The sequence below is a fragment of the Prionailurus bengalensis genome, chromosome D4 (assembly GCF_016509475.1).
Source record: "Prionailurus bengalensis isolate Pbe53 chromosome D4, Fcat_Pben_1.1_paternal_pri, whole genome shotgun sequence".
In the NCBI taxonomy this organism is placed as follows: Eukaryota; Metazoa; Chordata; class Mammalia; order Carnivora; family Felidae; genus Prionailurus; species Prionailurus bengalensis.
The window spans coordinates 32,227,534-32,244,927 of record NC_057359.1 but is presented as its reverse complement, the minus strand read 5'-3'; the positions used below and the strand labels follow the sequence as shown (position 1 = coordinate 32,244,927).

The 17,394-nt window shown below is 41.9% G+C and overlaps 1 protein-coding gene across 1 annotated transcript in view; it reads left to right on the top strand.

Moving 5' to 3' along the window:
• The first annotated feature begins 7,932 nt into the window (after positions 1 to 7,932).
• GLDC (glycine decarboxylase) overlaps positions 7,933 to 17,394 on the top strand; it is a 98,800-nt gene continuing 89,338 nt past the window's right edge. The window contains exons 1-2 of the mRNA XM_043565679.1: positions 7,933 to 8,435; positions 8,977 to 9,055. Of these exons, the coding sequence (XP_043421614.1) occupies positions 8,184 to 8,435; positions 8,977 to 9,055 (331 nt within the window). The 5' untranslated portion in view covers positions 7,933 to 8,183. The remainder of the gene's footprint in view (positions 8,436 to 8,976; positions 9,056 to 17,394) is intronic.

Sequence of the window (17,394 nt, the reverse complement as noted above, 5' to 3'; positions counted from 1 at the left end):
TCAGTGTCTGGGCTTTACACAGGATGGAAAGGACAGAGGACAGAAGGTACAGCAGTAACAGTTCCCCAATCTGAACAACAGAGAGCAAATAGGAGGAAAAAAATGAACAGAGCTTCAGAAACATATGAATTTATGTATATATAAAATAAAAAAGATCTAACATTCATGTTATTGAAGTCCCAGTAGGAGAGGAGAAAAAGAGAGAAGAGCTCAAGAAAAAAATGTCTGAAAATTTCTCAAGTTTGGTAAAAAATACAAACCTACATTTTTATGAAGCTGAGTGCTATGGACTGAATTGTACTCCTCACCCCAAATTCATGTATTGAATGTGATTGTATTTGGGGATAGGGCCTTTAGGAGGCAATTTAATTAATTAAATGAGGTTATAAGGGTGGAGGAACTAATCCAATAGGATTGGTGGCCTTATAGGAAGAGGAAGATTTCTTCCTTTCTACCCACCTCTCCCCTGCCCACCACCTCTCTTTTCTTGTGTGCACACCAAGGAAAGGTCATATGAGGACCTAGCAGGAAGGCATCCATCTGCAAGGCAGGAAGAGTACTCACTAGGAACTGAATTGGCTGGCACCTTGATCTTGGACCTTCTAGCCTCCAGAACAGTGAGACATAAATTTCTGTTGTTTCTACCCACTCTGTGGTATTTCATTATGATAACACAAGTTGACTGAGACACTAAGAAAATCTCAAATAAGATACCTCCCCCCTCTCCACCCCCCAAAAAAGATAAACCCAAAGAAGTTCATGCCAAGACATATCATAGTCAGATTGCTAAATATTAAAGACCAAGATAAATGCTGGAAAAACCAAAAGAGGAAGGACATCTAATATATAGGAAAAAAACTACTTGAATGATAATTTTCTTACAGAAACCATGGAAGACAGGGGTGCCAGGTGGCTCAGTCAGGTAAGCAACTGACTCTTGGTTTCTGCTCAGGTTATGATCTCACCATTCATGAGACTGAGCCCCACGTCTGGCTCTGTGGTGACAGCATGGAGCCAGCTTGGGATTCTTTCTCTCTCTCTCTCTCTCTCTCTCTTTCTGCCCCTTCCCCACTCAAGCTATCTCTGTCTCTCTCAAAATGAATAAATAGAGGTGAAAAAAAAAAGGAAAAGAAAAACTTTAGAAACCATGGAGGACAGAAAGACATGGCACATGTTTTTCAAGTGTTGAAAGAAAGTAAGTGTTGACCCATAATCTTTTGTCTTATGAAAGATCTTTCATGAATGAAAGGGAAATCAAGTCATTCCCAATAAAGCAAAACTAAGAGCTAGAATTAAAAAATACCTGAAGAAAGTTCTGTGAACAAAAGAAAATGATTAAAAAACAAACAAAAACCACACATATTCTTGGAATGTCAAGAAAAAGAAGGAGCAAGGAAAGAGCAAAAATATAGGTAATGTCTGCTAGTTATGAATTCTATTAATTTTTGTCTGAGGAAGTTTTCATTTCTTGTTCAGTTTTGTTGTTTTTTTGTTTGTAGTTTCAAGTTTTTATTTAATTCCAGTTAGTTAACATATAGTGTAATATTGGTTTCAGGAGTAGAATTTAGTGATTCATCACTTATATATAACACCCAGTGCTCATCCCAACAAGCCCTTTTAATACCCATCACCTGTTTAGTCTGTCCCTTCTCCCATTTCCCCTCCAGCAACCTTCAGTTTATTCTCTATAGTTAAGAGCCTGTTTTATGGTTTGCCCCTCTCTTCCCCTTTCTTCCCGGCTATGTTCATTTATTGTTTCTTGAATTCCATGGATGAATGCAATCATATGGTATATTTTTCTCTGACTGACTTATTTTGCTTAGCATAATCCACTCTAGCTCTATCATGTTCACTTTTTTTTTTTTTAGTGTTTATTTATGCATTTCGAGAGAGGGAGAGAGAGCATGAAGTAGGGAAGGGGCGGGGGTAAGGGGGTGGTGGTGGTGGCGGGTGGTTGCAGAGAATCCCAGACAGGCTCTACACTGTCAACACAGAGTCTAACTCAGGGCTCAGTTTCACGAACTGTGAGAACATGAGCCAAAATCAAGAATCAGACACTTAACAGACTAAGCCACCCAGACACCCCGATCTTGTTCACTTTTGAAGGATAATTTCACTGCATTGGATTTCAGGGTGGTGGTTTCTTAATAGTTAAATATCTCACTCCGCTTATTTTTTGCATGTTTTCAAGAAATCTGCTATAGAAAGAAAGAAGAAAGAAAGAAAGAAAGAAAGAAAGAAAGAAAGAAAGAAAGAAAGAAATCTGCTGTAATTCTTATTCTTGTTCCTCTATGATAGGTAAGGTGTTTTTTCCTCTGGCTTTTAAAAATATTTTATCTTTTGGGGCATTCACTTTCAAATGTCCCCTCTCTGTAAAGAGAGCTTTTCTACTATTATTACTTTCTGATCTTCAACTCTAATACATTTTTGCCTGCTGCTCAAAAAAAAAAAAAAAAGATTTTATCTTTTGAGGCACCTCGCTGGTTCAGTCAGTGAAGCATGTGACTCTTAATTTTGGAGTTATAAGTTCGAGCCCCATGTTGGGTGTGAAGATTACTTAAAAATAAAATCTTTAAAAAAGAAAAATTTTATCTTTTCCTTGGTTTTCTGTAGTCTGAATATGATATGCCTAAGTGTTCCTGTATTTCTCTTGCTTAGTGTTCTCTGATCTTCCTGCATCTGTGGTTTGATGCTTATTTTAATTTTGAAAGTTTTCAGTTACTATTACCTCAAAAGTTTCCTCTGCTTTCTCACTTTTTCCTTCTCCTGATATTCCAATTATGTACCTTTTGAAATTGTCCAACAGTTCTTGGATGTTCTGATCTGTTTTCTTTTTCATTCTATTTTCTTCTTTTGCATTTCAATTTGGGAAAGTTCTACTGACTTATGTTCAAAGTCACTAATTCTTTCCTCAGCTATGTCAAGTCTACTCATGATCACTCAGAAGGCATTCTTCATGTCTCTATAGGGTTTTGATTTCTATCATTTCCTTTTGATAATTTCTTAGAGTTTCCATCTCTCTGCTTACATTGGCCATCTATTCTTACAAATTGTCTGCCTTTTCTATTAGAGTTTTAACACTTTATTATTATTTTTTTTAATTTTCTAATGTTTATTCTTGACAGAGAGGAGAGAGAGCATGAGAAGAGGAGGGGCAGAGCAAGAGAGGGACATAGAATCTGAAGCAGGCTCCTGGCTCTGAGTTGTCAGCACAGAGCCCGATGTGGGGCTTGAACTCATGAGCCGTGAGATCATGACCCGAGCCCAAGTCAGACGCTCAACCGACAGAGCCACACAGGCACCCCTAGAGCTTTTAACATTTTAATCATAATTATTTTAAATTCCTTGTCTGATGATTCCAACGTCTGTATCATGTATGAATTTGGTTCTGATGATTTATTTGTCTCTTTAGACTGTCTTTCTTGACTTTTTGCATGCCTTGCATTTTTTTGTTGAAAGCTGAACATGATATGCTGGGTAATAAATAGGGCTTTAGTGTGAGGATTTATGGTAATTTGACTAGGGTTGTATTGTGTTTAATGTTTGCTGTAGCTAAAAGTGCCAGAGACTTTGAATTCCTCTAGTGTCCTTGTTTTTCTTTCCCTTGTTGCTTGTAGGATTCCCTAGTATTCTTCCTTAGAGAAAACCTGTGTCATACAGCAATTTTGGTTGTTTTTCTGGAGCCCTATTAATGTGGTGATGTGTTATGGAAGAGGAAAAGTGTTTTCTAATGTTCTAGTTAAGTATATTCTATGTCTCAGACTGTGAACTTCCAAATGTTTCTCCAGTGATATAACTGTTCACTCCCACCCCACCCCATACTCCTTTCCTTGGCTGCAGGATTCCCAATCTATTTCCTGGAAGCACTAAACCCTGTTGACCTTTTTCCACATTATATGAGACAAGAAGGCTGCAGAGGGCTTCAGTGGGAGAAATTCCCTTCCCTAGCTTGGATAAACTCTGAAAGTCCTTTCCTTTGGAGAGTAGGTCTCTGTTATGAAGAAGGCTCTGGGTATATTTCACAGTGATTACTCTTTTCCTTTTCCTACCAGTGCTGTGCAGGGACATTTCTTGGGTTTTCAGCCTAACTGTGGTGGGGCTTCTAGAGGTAAAGCCCATGAAATCATGCAAGTGTAGGAGCCCTCCTAAGACTGTAGTCCCCAGGAGCTTCTCCCTTTGAAGTTAGTCCACAGTCAGCATCCAACAATCCATCATAATTGCCATTACACGTTCCTACCAGTTTATAGCTCTAGCAGCTTCTGTTCCTGGCAAACAGATCTTGGCTGTGTCTCTTTGGATGAGCCTGTCTCATTAGATTTCAGAGTGGCATTTTGTCCTGCAATTTTACTTTTCAGATGTGTCCAAAGTTGATTTTTAGTTTATTCAGACTTTCCTTGTTCTAAGGACAGAAGTGATATAGACAGATAGATAGGTAGATATATATATATATATATATATATATATATATATATATAGTGATATATATATATATATATATATATATATATATATATATAGAAAGAGAGAGAGACAGAGACAGAGAGAGACAGAGAGAGAGAGACAAAGAGAGAGATCACTTTTTCTCTGTTATACCAAGAAAGTTCTAGTATCTTAACCTAATTTAATGAAGGCCATTGTTGAGTCTGGTTTCGGTCAACCAGCTCAGCAAACTCTTAGAGCCACTGAATTTGGAATCTTTGGTGCTACTAGCATATCAATAATTTCAGTATTATTTTCCTTTTTCCTTGGTCTAGAACCCACTCCTACATAGAAGTCTTCCAGTACTGATATACATTAGCAATATCTTGTAATTTTTCCCCTGTGTAAGCTTCTCCCCTGGTGTCAGATGTCTTATTCATCTTCCCAGGGTATGCTGAGATCAGAGTCTTGTTGTGGATCTAGAGGTAAAGAATTATTGACATACCTTTGCAAGGTTAATGCTTTTGTGAAACCATTACAGAATGTTCAAGCAAGGGATGATCAGCATGTCAGGGTATGAGGAATAGCTTCAGCTGGCAGGGGGACTCAGTGAAAGTTGGGGTGTTCAAGATAGTCAAATTCAATCCAAACTACCAAAATCTCCCTGCTCAAAGTTAACACTTAATGTTTAATTAAACCAAAACTTTCACATGTGAGACCTAATAAGGTGTGAATTCAACTTGTATGATCATTGGGTAATTCACAGGATCAAACATTGGGTCTGATTTATAAATACCTTGCAGCTAAAGAAGTTAAGAGATTCTTTTAGAGTGGTGAAGCCCTCTAGTTCTCTGAACTGTCATTTTATCTTGTAAATTCTCCAGTGCATCCGGAAGCCACCAGCCTTCCCAATAGTCCTTGTAGGCATCATTCCCACCACAGCGGTCCAACCCAGCAACTAGTTGATCTTGCAAAGACTTGCCTTCAACAGGCACTTAATCCCGCATTGATAACTTAAGCAACTGTTTCTATTTCATGCCTAAGACTATAATGATCTCATTTTCCACTAGTAATAATGTCGAACTTCCACTAGTGTTTACTTCAAATAGAACCAGGTTGGATAGCTAATCCCAGATTCCTATTTTGGGGGGTCAGTTTCCTAAAGCTACTTTTGGCCTCTGTTAAGGTTTATTTAGAAAACCTGGAGTACTCAAGCAGAGGAGGATAAAAATGCCAGGAATAGGTGCATATAAAACCATTGGAAGGACTGGAAGAGCAAAAAATAGAGTAGACCATCCCTATCTTCCCGTAAACCACTGAAACTCTAGTCCAGGACAGTGAGAAATTCCTGCAGCCTCCGATGTTGGAAAACCAAAGGACATTTTTATAGAGGGACACAGCTGTGCTGTGGGTGGCTGGTAGGGAAGCACTTGTGTTTGCTGCCACTCATGCATTTTTCTGCTGCTGTCAGAAAAATAAGAAAATGGTGTCTTTTATTCTATTTTCCAATTCTCACACAAATGTATCTTGTTGACAGAAGATTAATAACATCCAGAACCCTAGAGCTGAAGGAATCTGGGAGATACAGCTCTCTGGCTTCCACTCCCTGTGATACAGAGTGCATAAACAGGAATAGGGATAAATGCCTCTCTGCCTCATCACATCTTACACTGAGGGTATCTCTCAACTTTTATGCAGGCTATAATTTCAATTCCAAATGGATGAAAGACTATTTAAAGACACTCAACCAGCCCTCCTAGCTCACGAGCTGCCCCTGCCTGCCATACACACACATTTTGCTTACTGTTTGCTTACTGTTTTTGTCTTATACTTTCCTGCCTCTCTGCCTAGTCTATGTGCCTATCAGCTACAGAAACCAGAATGCGCGCACATAGGATAGTTGAAGGAGGAAGTTAAGAGGAGGAAAAAAAAAAACAGGTTTTACTTACCTGTAGTCTAAGTAATGTTCTGATGGCATCTGTCCTCTCTTCCTCATATTAGGACAATAATAATTTTGAAAGTTAATTTTTTAAAAGATTTTATTTTTTAATTTTTTTTAAATTTATTATTTTTAGAGAGAGTGTGAGCAGGGGAGGGGAAGAGAGAGGGAGAGAGAGAATCCCAAGCAGGACCCATGCTGTCAGCACAAGTCAGTCTCACCAATGGCAAGATCATGACCTGAGCTGAAACCAAGTGTCAGATGCTCAACTGACTCAGCCACCCAGGCGCCCCAAAGGTTTTATTTTATTTTTTTTATTAGAAAAAAATTTTTTAATTATTTATTTTTGAGAGACAGAGAAAGCAGAGTGTGAACAGGGGCGGGAGGGGCAGAGAGAGGGAGACACAGAACTCCAAGCAGGCTCCAAGCTCTGAGCTGTCAGCACAGAGCCTGTTGCAGGGCTGAACTCACAAACCGTGAGATCATGACCTGAGCCAAAGTCGGAGGCTCAACCAACTGAGCCACCCAAGTGCCCCAAAGTTTTTATTTTTAAGTCATCTTTTTACCCAATGTGGGGCTCGAACTCAGAACCCCGAGATCAAGCGTCACATGTTCTATCCAGCCAGGTGCCCCAAAAGTTTATTTTTGATAAAAATCTTAAGAGACAGCTGGAGAGCTTAGAGTTACAAAATTTTCCAAGTAAGATGAGAGTGCATAATATATACCTCAATATCTTTTGTATTTACCCCCTCCCCACACACATATGGAGAAAAGGTGTGGGGGAGGGAGAGAGAAGTAGTTCAAGTCTACTATTAGGGCAATTCTTTCAACAGTATAATCTCTTTTTAAATCCCACCAAGCTATGTGAGATGAGGACACTGAATGAAGCTGAGAGGTTGCGTAATTTGCCCACAATACAACTATAAAAGACCACAACTATTTTTTTATTTAAAAAACTTTTTTTAATGTTTATTTACTTATTTTTCAGAGAAAGAGCGCACGAGAGCAGGGGAGGGACAGAGAGTGGGAGACAGAATCCCAAGCAGGTTCTGGAAGTCAGTACAGACGGAGCTGGAACCCACCAACCCTGAGATCATGACCTGAGCAAAAACCAAGCGTCGGATGCGTAACCGACTGAGCCACCCAGGCGCCCCCAAAGACGACAACTGCTAAAAAAAAAAAAAAAAAAAAAAAAAAAAAAGTTCATCTGTCCATAGTGGTTTCCATGAAATATGAGCCTAAAATTAATGAATGAAGCCTAATTATTAGTCTGGCTTCCCTGTCAGAATCATCTGTCACTTCAGCTTAGTTCCCCAGGCACTTCGCCCGCCGTTGTGCAGCCGGATCCCGCGCCAGTGCGGTCCCAGACCTTGGCCCCGACCGCATGGAGCGCCCAGATCTCCCCATCAGCCAGAGATGGGGTACGAGTGACTGAGGACAGCACGTTCTGGGCCAGGCGCAGGACTCGGTTGAGGGCCGAGAAGAGAGTAGGGAGAGGGGGCGGGGTGGGAGACGCCCCGCCCCCACCCTCCGTCTACTCCCATTGGCTGAGGGTTTCCAGGCCCCATCCCACCGCCCGCCCGCCGGGCTACACTTAAAGTGTGCAGAGCAGGTGCCTCGCGTGGAGCAACAACTTTGCGCGCGTGTTTAGACTGAGCGCGGCGCCCATTCATTGCCCACGAGCACCCATCCGTCTGTCCTACCGGTCGTCCAGCGAGAAGAGGCTCCAGGCCGAAGGCAACCGCCACCTGGAGAACTGTGACCCAAAGGGGCCGAGAGTGCGGCTGACCCTCGTGGGCCAGGGCAGGGGACTGTGGTCGCGACCATGCAGACGTGCGCCAGGGCCTGGGGGCTGCGTCTGGGCTGCGGAATCGGGGGCAGCCGCCGCCTGGCTGGGGGCAAGGGACCGCTTTGGGTTCCGCGGGGCCGTGACAGCAGCAGCGGCGGGGACAGCAGCAGAGCTGGGGACTCGCGCCTCCTCGAGCGCCTCCTGCCCAGACACGACGACTTCGCTCGGAGGCACATCGGCCCGGGGGACAAAGACCAGAGGGAGATGCTACAGGCCCTGGGGCTAGCGGTAAGGACCCCACCCGGCCCTCCAGGGCCTCACCCTGCCTTACCCAGGTTCTGCCGGCTCGGCCTCCCGGCCCCCGCCTGAAGCTCTGCTTGGCTCCGCGTGGGACCCGCACCCCGGATCTTGGGCCCTGGCGTGGAAGCGAGCCCGCGAGTTCCGTTCCTGTGCCCCAGGCTTCTCTCACCCGTTTACTTTCTCCACCCGCTTTTCGCGCCTCAGAACCTTATGTTTTTCAACTCAACTCGCCCTCCTGATGAACCCTAACTTTGCAAAAGGAGGACCTCCTGGTTTATCCAATTATCTCTGGTTGCTGACTGAAATCCAGCCTAGAGTGGTAGAATCGCTACCCCAGTTCATTTGCTTTCCTCCAAGTGATTTCTGATTTGCTCAAAGTTGTTTTTTTTTTTTTTAAAGAAACACTAATTAGGAGATTTAAATGAGGTTCCCACAAGCCTTTGTAGATGCAAAACAGAGGTGACTCCTTTAACTCAGAAGCACTTTCCTCTCCCTTTAGTGTTCACGGATTTATGTTTTTTCATTTTAGAGTATTGATGAACTGATTGAGAAGACGGTGCCTGCCAGCATCCGCTTGAAAAGACCCTTGAAAATGGAAGACCCTGTTTGTAAGTTGCCGGGAGAGCTCCCTTCGACTCTGCTTGCTTTGGCCTATTTGTCTTCTACAGTTTCTGAAAATCCAGCTCTGGGTTAGGATTGCCCAGGACTGGGAATATCTTTATTAAAACAAAACAGTGCGAGTACCTCAAAGGGCAGGAGAGGGTGGAATATTTAGTTCCTGGAGCAATCAGTTCTGTACCCTGGGTTGGAGTCCATGCCTCGCCTTTCTAGCTCTTTATCTAGGCGCCAGCAAATTGCCGGTGGAAGGAAGGCAGTGCACAAGGCTGTGGAAGACTCCCCATGTCCCAGGCCATGGTTCTCACATCCTTTGGGATGAGATGTCATCACCTCTGCAGGTCAGGATATTGAAAGGAGAAAGGACATGCTTATAATCATATACAACTAAGGAAGTGACAAAAATGGGAGGAGATGCAGACATAAGGCCTCCTAGCCCAAGCTTCTTTATATCACAACAGCTTCAAATTGTTCTCTTATGTCCAATTTCATTTACTTACATCTACTGTAAGGCAGCAGTACTCTTCAAGTTCAAATAATTTTTATGAAGAAATGTGCAAAAAAGATTTGTGCCTGGTTAAAAAAGTTTAGTTTACTCATAGGATTACTTAGAATTTTGTTTCATACTTAAATATTTTTAATAGTCCTGAAGACTGACTTTCAGAGGTATTTTTATGAGTACTTGACTTCATGGAGTGAGACAAGAATCCGCATGTCAAAGGGTCAGGCAGAGCTGAAGAGCTCTCGCTCTCTCTTTCTCTTTTAAAAAAATTTTTTTTTAATTTTAATGTTTATTTATTTTTGAGAGAGAGACAGAGCACCAGTGGGAGAGAGGCAGAGAGAGCAGGAGACACAGAATCCTAAGCAGGATCCAGGCTCTGAGCTGTCAGCACAGAGCATGACATGGGGCTTGAACTCAAACCATGAGATCATTGACCTGAGCTGAAGTGGGATGCTTAACGCTTAATTAATTGACTGAGCCACCCAGGCGCCCATCTCTTTCTCTTTTAAACAGGAAAGAATTTTCTTGGGTTATCTGGTTTTTGAATCACAGAGATGCTGTCTCTTAGACTTTTGGAGTCAGGTGAAGAAAAAGAACTTTGTTTTTGTTTTTGTTTTTTTTAGGACACAAAAGATATGTGGATGGCAAACTTTATTTTGTTTTATACTTGATCTTAGCCAAAAGGCCAAGAAGTGATAAAATTTATTTTGTTTTAAAGTAGACAACTTGAAGTATGAAGCCAGTCCAGCTCCAGGTGGCTAATGTAACTCAGGTTATGATAAGAATTGCTCCCCTTGTTGGTTTCAGATCTGAACCATTTCTCCTGATGGCAAAGACCTTGCCCTTAGAAGAAAATCTGCACATTTTGTTCAATTGAACTGATTCAGTCCTGGGATAGTCTTATCTATTTCAGTTTTAGGAAACCAGAATCCTGATTTATTGGATGTTTAAAGAGTGAAGAGTTGTATATATATATTTTTAAAATTTATTTATTCATTTTTTTTTTTAAATTTTTTTTTTCAACGTTTATTTTATTTTTGGGGCAGAGAGAGACAGAGCATGAACGGGGGAGGGGCAGAGAGAGAGGGAGACACAGAATCGGAAACAGGCTCCAGGCTCTGAGCCATCAGCCCAGAGCCCGACGCGGGGCTCGAACTCACAGACCGCGAGATCGTGACCTGGCTGAAGTCGGACGCTTAACCGACTACGCCACCCAGGCGCCCCTAAAATTTATTTATTCATTTTTGAGAGAGCGAGCAGGTGAGGGACAGAGAGAGAGAGGGAAACAGAATCCTAAGCAGACTTTGTGCAGTCAGTGCAGAGCTCCACATCAGGGCTCGAACTCACAAACTGTGAGATCATAACCAGAGCTGAAATCAAGAGTTGGATGCTTAACCAGTTGAGCCACCCAGGCACCCCAAGAGTTGTATATATTTTTAAGAGTTGTATATTTTTTTAAAAATTAAAAATCTTTACTTATTTTTGAGAGAGAGAGATAAAGCATGAGCAGGGGAGGGGCAGAGAGAGGGAGATAGAGAATCTAGAGCCTGAAACAGGCTCCAGGCTCTGAGCTGTCAGCACAGAGCCTGACATGGGGCTCGAACTCACCGGTAGTGAGATCATGACCTGAGCCGAAGTCAGAGGCTTAACTGACTAAGCCACCCAGGTGCCCCTAAGAGCTGTATATTTTTAAAGCAAGCCTTAGGTAATGCATTTCTGAGATTTTCAAAGTCAGAAAATGTTTGGGTCACCCATTCTTACAATATACTCTAAAACAAGATGTTCTTTAAGAGCATTAGAGCCTAGGGAACATGTCAAAGCCGCCTCTCTAAAAAACGTTCAGCTGTTTCTTCCCAGCTGAATAATGTGAACATTGGGGGATTCCATTTCTCCTCTTTCATTGAAAGTGAACTCCTGATAAGTAATTTGCAACTTAACTGTAAACTTTAAACCCAGTGGCTTCTGTGAGATTTGGGGCTGGTTCCATCTGGTTATTCTGAGATGACTCAGAGAAAATATTGCATAGTCAGGATTCCACCCCCTTCTCCCTCGCCTTGAAGTGAATTGACTTTCCAACAAAGCTTGCTTCTTGGAAGAATGACCTCTGGTTGGGGCAGCCAGAGAATGTGTCAGAAAGGCATCAATGTTTTATTCTGAGGTGTGCACATGTCATGGTTAATGAATGTCCTTCACATGAGGAGAACAAACTGGTCCGGGTAACCTCCAGTAGTAGCATTTCCATTTAATAGTAGAGCAGCATTACCCAAACAGTTTCATGTTGAATGCTTGTTTTCTGTTGTATTCAGAGAGGAATTCTGGACCCAATATTTGTTCACTGTATACACAGGAAACTAACAAGAGCTAGTTGGTTACATGAGTCTTAAATGCCCTCATTGCTGAGTAAAAAGACAGAGCTGTAGGCACCATGGAGATCCTTGAGTTAGTTCTTACACATAATTTAATAATCTCGAACATTTGTTTAGTGCTTACCATATAGTAGGTACTTTTAAAAGTGCTTTTCATGTGTTAATTTAGTCCTTAGCACAATCCTATGAGGTAAGTACCAGTATCATCTGTTTTACAGGGGATATGTCGTAACTTACAGTGGAGGCAGAAGTTGACCCAGGCAGCCCAGATCCACTGTCCACCCTCCAAAGTCGACACCACTGTTTTCACTGTGCCTTCTGCAAAGTAGAAAACTCCTGACTCTGAAGTATCCAGTTTATTGATATGCACAAATCCAATCATGCCAGAATCCCTCTGCCATTTGCCAACTGCTCTGGTGGAAATGCAGTGGCATACTGAGAGCACAGATGTGGAAACACTCAGCCCACTACCAGGGAGAGGGAAGGGGTGATGGGTGCAGCACTAGGGTTGAGTATTGAGGGATGAGTCGTGATGGCTTTGCTGGACAAGGCTGGGGGAGGCTGCCACAGAGGGACCATCATGTACTGGATAGAGTGGCCTGACAGAATCAGATGATCCATCTGTCCTGAGGGATGCTCCCCTCCCCTTGGACACTTAAGTGCTTTGAAAGAATACCTTGATTATCAGTTGAATTCTCAGTAAATCATGCTTCAAAGAAGCAAAGCTACTCAATTCAAAATCCTATTATCCTGTTCAAGTGAATCCACTCTCCCTCACCCACATACACATAAAGAGAAAAAAATAGGAAGGATATATATCAATGGCAGCATTCATTTCCCTGGATGGGCCATGAGGGATGATTTTAGCTTTCTTTTTATTACCTTGTTTTTTCTAGATTTTCTACAGTAACTATTTTATAATACCAAATTTCAAAGTACTTTGTGTATGAACCAACTAATCACTTTTAGCTATGGTATGCCTCTCTGTGTAGTATTCTCAGTAAAATAATCTCAAGCTGACCAGACTGAACTAGTCCAGAACTGCACAGAAGCTGCAGGGTTTAAAGTTTACACAAAATTGCACATTGCTTATTGTGAGCATGCTGAGGAAGAAAGACATTAACCCCTCTAATGTTCAAAGTGTTCAAGCAGAACTAAGCAGCTGAGCTGTCACAATGAGACTTTTGACAGACTTGTGGGAACTTAATGTACTAAGCCACATCCTTTAGAGTGTTATTTAATAAATGGTTAATGGAAGGAGTGTTGTGTAATGCAGCTGCAGGTGGTGACTATGTCACCCAAGTGGGGTTGGGCATTTTCCTGCACTGATCTCAAGGACACCTAAACAGGATAACACTTCCCCAGGTGATAGATGTCAGGTGTCTTTCAGCTGGATGATATCCATCATTGGGTTCTGTCTGTAGACTCCTCAGTTTGTGACAAGGCTCACCTTTGGCCTTTACCTGGCCAAGTTCCCAGTTTATATGAATTAATTTGTCTTTTTAATACTAGTGGACTTTCACTATGCAGCTGTGGAAATAAATGAAGACCAGTCAAATGAGAAAAGCAAAGACTATTTATTCTGTACTTGTTATAGGGGGAGTCAGCCTTTTGTTTTGGCAGAGGAATGGGAAAACCTTATAGTGAAATAAAGGAAAGGCTTCAGGTATGCCAGTGTTGGGGGCTATTGGCATGCGGAAGATGTAGGGGAGGCAAGTAGAAGCAGGGGATCCTGTGTGATTGGTTAAGGGTGTGTATTTGGCTTTTATGGTTGGTCCTACATCAGAAGCCAACACCAAAATTAAGGTAGCTGTCAGTTATTAATCAAGTCCTGGCCAATAATTTTTGGTCAATTATTATGTAAGTTATTGTGCAGTTTGCTGCATAGTCACTGAAGATAACAAGTTGACTTTCTGCAAGTCTAACTTACAGCAGGCTGGCTTCTGGAGTTTGTTATAGAAAAGGTGTTGGTTTCTTGAGCAGGTTGCTGCAGGTTGTGGGTGAAAGTTCTGTGGTAATATATGGTCTGCCATTGTCTATTTGTGTATTCAGTCTCTTACAATAGAATCTATCTTGTCCTTTTATTTTTGTCATGAATTCTTATTAGGCAGATGGCTGTGGATCTGATACCTTGGAAAGTCAGTCTATTGCCTAAATTGCTAAATGTTCATCGGCCATCTAGTATGTGCAAAGCACTGTGAGGAAAAATATATGAGTAAACATAATCACTCTCCTCAAGCTTATATCTTACCTTCTTAATATAAATATGTCAGTTAAAAAGTTAAACACAGTTAAAAAGTCCCAGGTGCCCTGAGAAGTTTGGATAAAATGCTGTGAGTATTCAGCAGTTGGATGGAGAAATGGGATTTCTGGAACAACATACAGAGTTGAAATATATCTTCTCCAGTTAGAAGCAAAGACAATACCTTTACATTGACTATGTTCTTTTGGTGTGTAAATATACTTCATATAAGAAGGGAAAAATGCAAAGGAATAAAGGCAGTATCTTCACTGAGAACAGAAAATGGCAAATGCAGCATGAAAAGCATAATTAGGGAAGTATTTTAAGGTTGTTGTAGTTCTGTTCATGGAATCTTAATCAGAATAATTATGTTAATCACTCAGGGATTCTAGTGTATGTTCCAACATGATAAAAGGAATTCTTTAGGTGTTCTACAAATTTAACTCAATTCTGACACTATCCACCTGGAGGTAGCATAATATGCTACAGATTAAGGACTTAATAACAAAACTGCCTCTTCTTCAGATGCCAATCCCAAGTCCACCTGTGCTTCTGACCAACAAAGCTATAAATTGGAGGTTCCCACAATCCCCTTCATGGGTTTGATTAATTTGCTAGAGCAGCTCACAGAACTCAAACATTTCATATGTTTACCGGTTTATTTTAAAGGATATTATAAAAGATACAGATGAGTCACCAGATGAAGAGGTACATAGGGTGAGGTCCATAAGGGTTTTGAGCACAGGAGCTTCTTCCCTTGTGGAACTTGGGGTTCACCACCCTCTCAGCATGTGGATGCATTAGCCATCCTAGAAGCTCATCAAATTTTGTCCGAGATTAATCTGTAGCCTCCCACCCCCACCCCTTCCTCTCCTCAGAGGTCTGTGGGTGAGGCCAAGAAAATTCCCACCCTCTTATCACTTGGTCTTTTTACGTCTTTCTAACCAGCCCCATCCTGAGGCTTTTTAGGGACACCACCCTAAAACACTTCATTAGCATAAATGTGACTTTTTACAAGGGCTTCTTATGAATAACAAAGGAATCCCATTACTCAAGAAATTCCAAAGACAAAGACCATATATAGTTTTTATTATTACCACAGGGATATTTCAGTTAAATATGTGGAGGTGTATCCCAATAGAAGTTGAGAAATGAAAATATTTTAAAAGGGATGTGTCCTGAAATAAATTATAATCAGTTTTTTCACTTTTTATATTTATTTTTTAAAGTTTTTATTTATTTTGAGATAGAACCAGTGAGGAAGGGGCAGAGAGAAGGGGACAGAGGATCCAAAACTGGCTCTGTGCTGACAGCAGATAACCCAATGTGGGGCTCAAACTCAAGAACTGTGAGATCAGGAATTAAGGCTGAAGTCATACACTTACTTAACTGACTGAGCCACCCAGCCACCCCATTTTTTTCCCTTTTTAAAATTAGAATACAAAGTTGAAATCTCAGTCTTTATAAATTGACCATTTTTAGCATTAAAATGTTTGGGGCTTATTTATTGACATATAAAGGATACAAACATGTAAACATGCTGATGAGAGCCCAAATAAAATAGGTCCTGTGACTGGGACAAAGAACATAACATATAAAAACAACTTTTCCTTTTCATCTTGCTAATGGGTAATGGAATTCGTCCAGCATCATCAAACATTTTATATAAATGAAATTGCTTATTGGGGCGCCTGGTGGCTCAGTTGGTTGAGTGTCTCTTGATTTAGGCTCAGGTCATGGTTTGTGGGATCAAGCCCCGCCTCCAACTCAGCACTGACAGTGAGGAGCCTGCTTGGCATTATCTCTCTCTCCCTTTCTGTCTCTCCCCTACTCTCTCTCTCTCAAAATAAATAATAAAAATAAACTTAAAAACAGTAAAGTTTAAATGATATTGATGGAGTGTGAGGCAGGTTGAGGGCAAAATACAAGCTAGCACCCCCCCTCCCCCAAGTGGGATTATGGGTGATACTCCTCAGGCACTTTTGGCTGCCCAAGTGATAAAGTTTTGGGGTAATGGGGGGTTCATGAGCTCTGGAGCTGAAGGCCAAGAAAGAATTCTTGAAGAGGAAGAGCTGCACTATAAGTGCGGGGGTGGAGGGTGACCATTTTATAGAGTCAGGGGCAGTTTCCAAAGAGACTTTAACATGCTAAAAAGACTTTCTGGAGGCCTAGCTTTGTCTGGCTAAGGTTGTTTTTCCCTCTAGCAAAGCGTTAACATTAAGACAGTAGGGATTCCTGGATTTTAGGAAATGATGGAATTGCCTCTTTCTGGTAAACTGGTGGAGATTCTTATCAGTTTACCATTTGGGTTTTTTTGTCCTTTCCTGTTTTGGGAGCCTAGAGTATCCAAGGATTATCATACACAACCCACCTGGGGTGGGGAGGGTGCTGTTAGCCTGCACTTTTGCCCGCAGCTTGCCCCATCCTCCCTCATCACAAGGACAAAGGAAAGGACAAAACAAATGGTTAAACTGATAAAGAGTACACCAGTTTACCAGAAAAAGGCAATCCCATCAATAGCCTAATCTCCAGTAACCTGTAGACTGAGTTTCCTGGAGCCCTGACATCACCCTCCCATCGTGATATGGGGAACAAAGGAGAAGGAAATGGCAGATAAAACTAAATTTCCTTATAACCTGCAGCCCATTGACAAATACTTGTGGCAAATATAAGAGTATAACATTTCTCCAGGAACTCCCTACTGTGTTCATGTTAATGCTTTGCTAGGGGGAGAAACAAATTTAGCTTGACAATAGCTAGGCCTCCAGTAATCTGTGAGTCTTTAGCATGTGGAAGTCTCAGCGGAAACTTGCCTGTGGACTTTACCTTCCCCAAATCCATGGTTTGTAACCAGTTACACTCCACAACCCCAGTGCAGTTCTTCCTGCCCACGGGTCCTGTCCCTGTGCTTCAATAAAATCACCTTTTTGCACCAGATGTCTTCAAGAATTCTTGGCCTTCAGCTCCAAACCCCACGAACCCCACCATCACCCCAGAAGGGCAAAGGGAGGGAGAGAATCTTAAGGAGGCTCCATGCCCAGTGCAGAGCTGGCCTTGGGGCTCTATCTCAGGGACTTGATCTCACAACCGCTGCTGCATGGGATATTTAACTGACTGAGCCACCCAGGTGCCCCTGAAATTACTTCTTTAAAATATTTTAAAAACTGACTTTTTGGTGGTGGGGGCTGGGGGGGGGGCGCGGGGGAGGAAGCTACTATATCC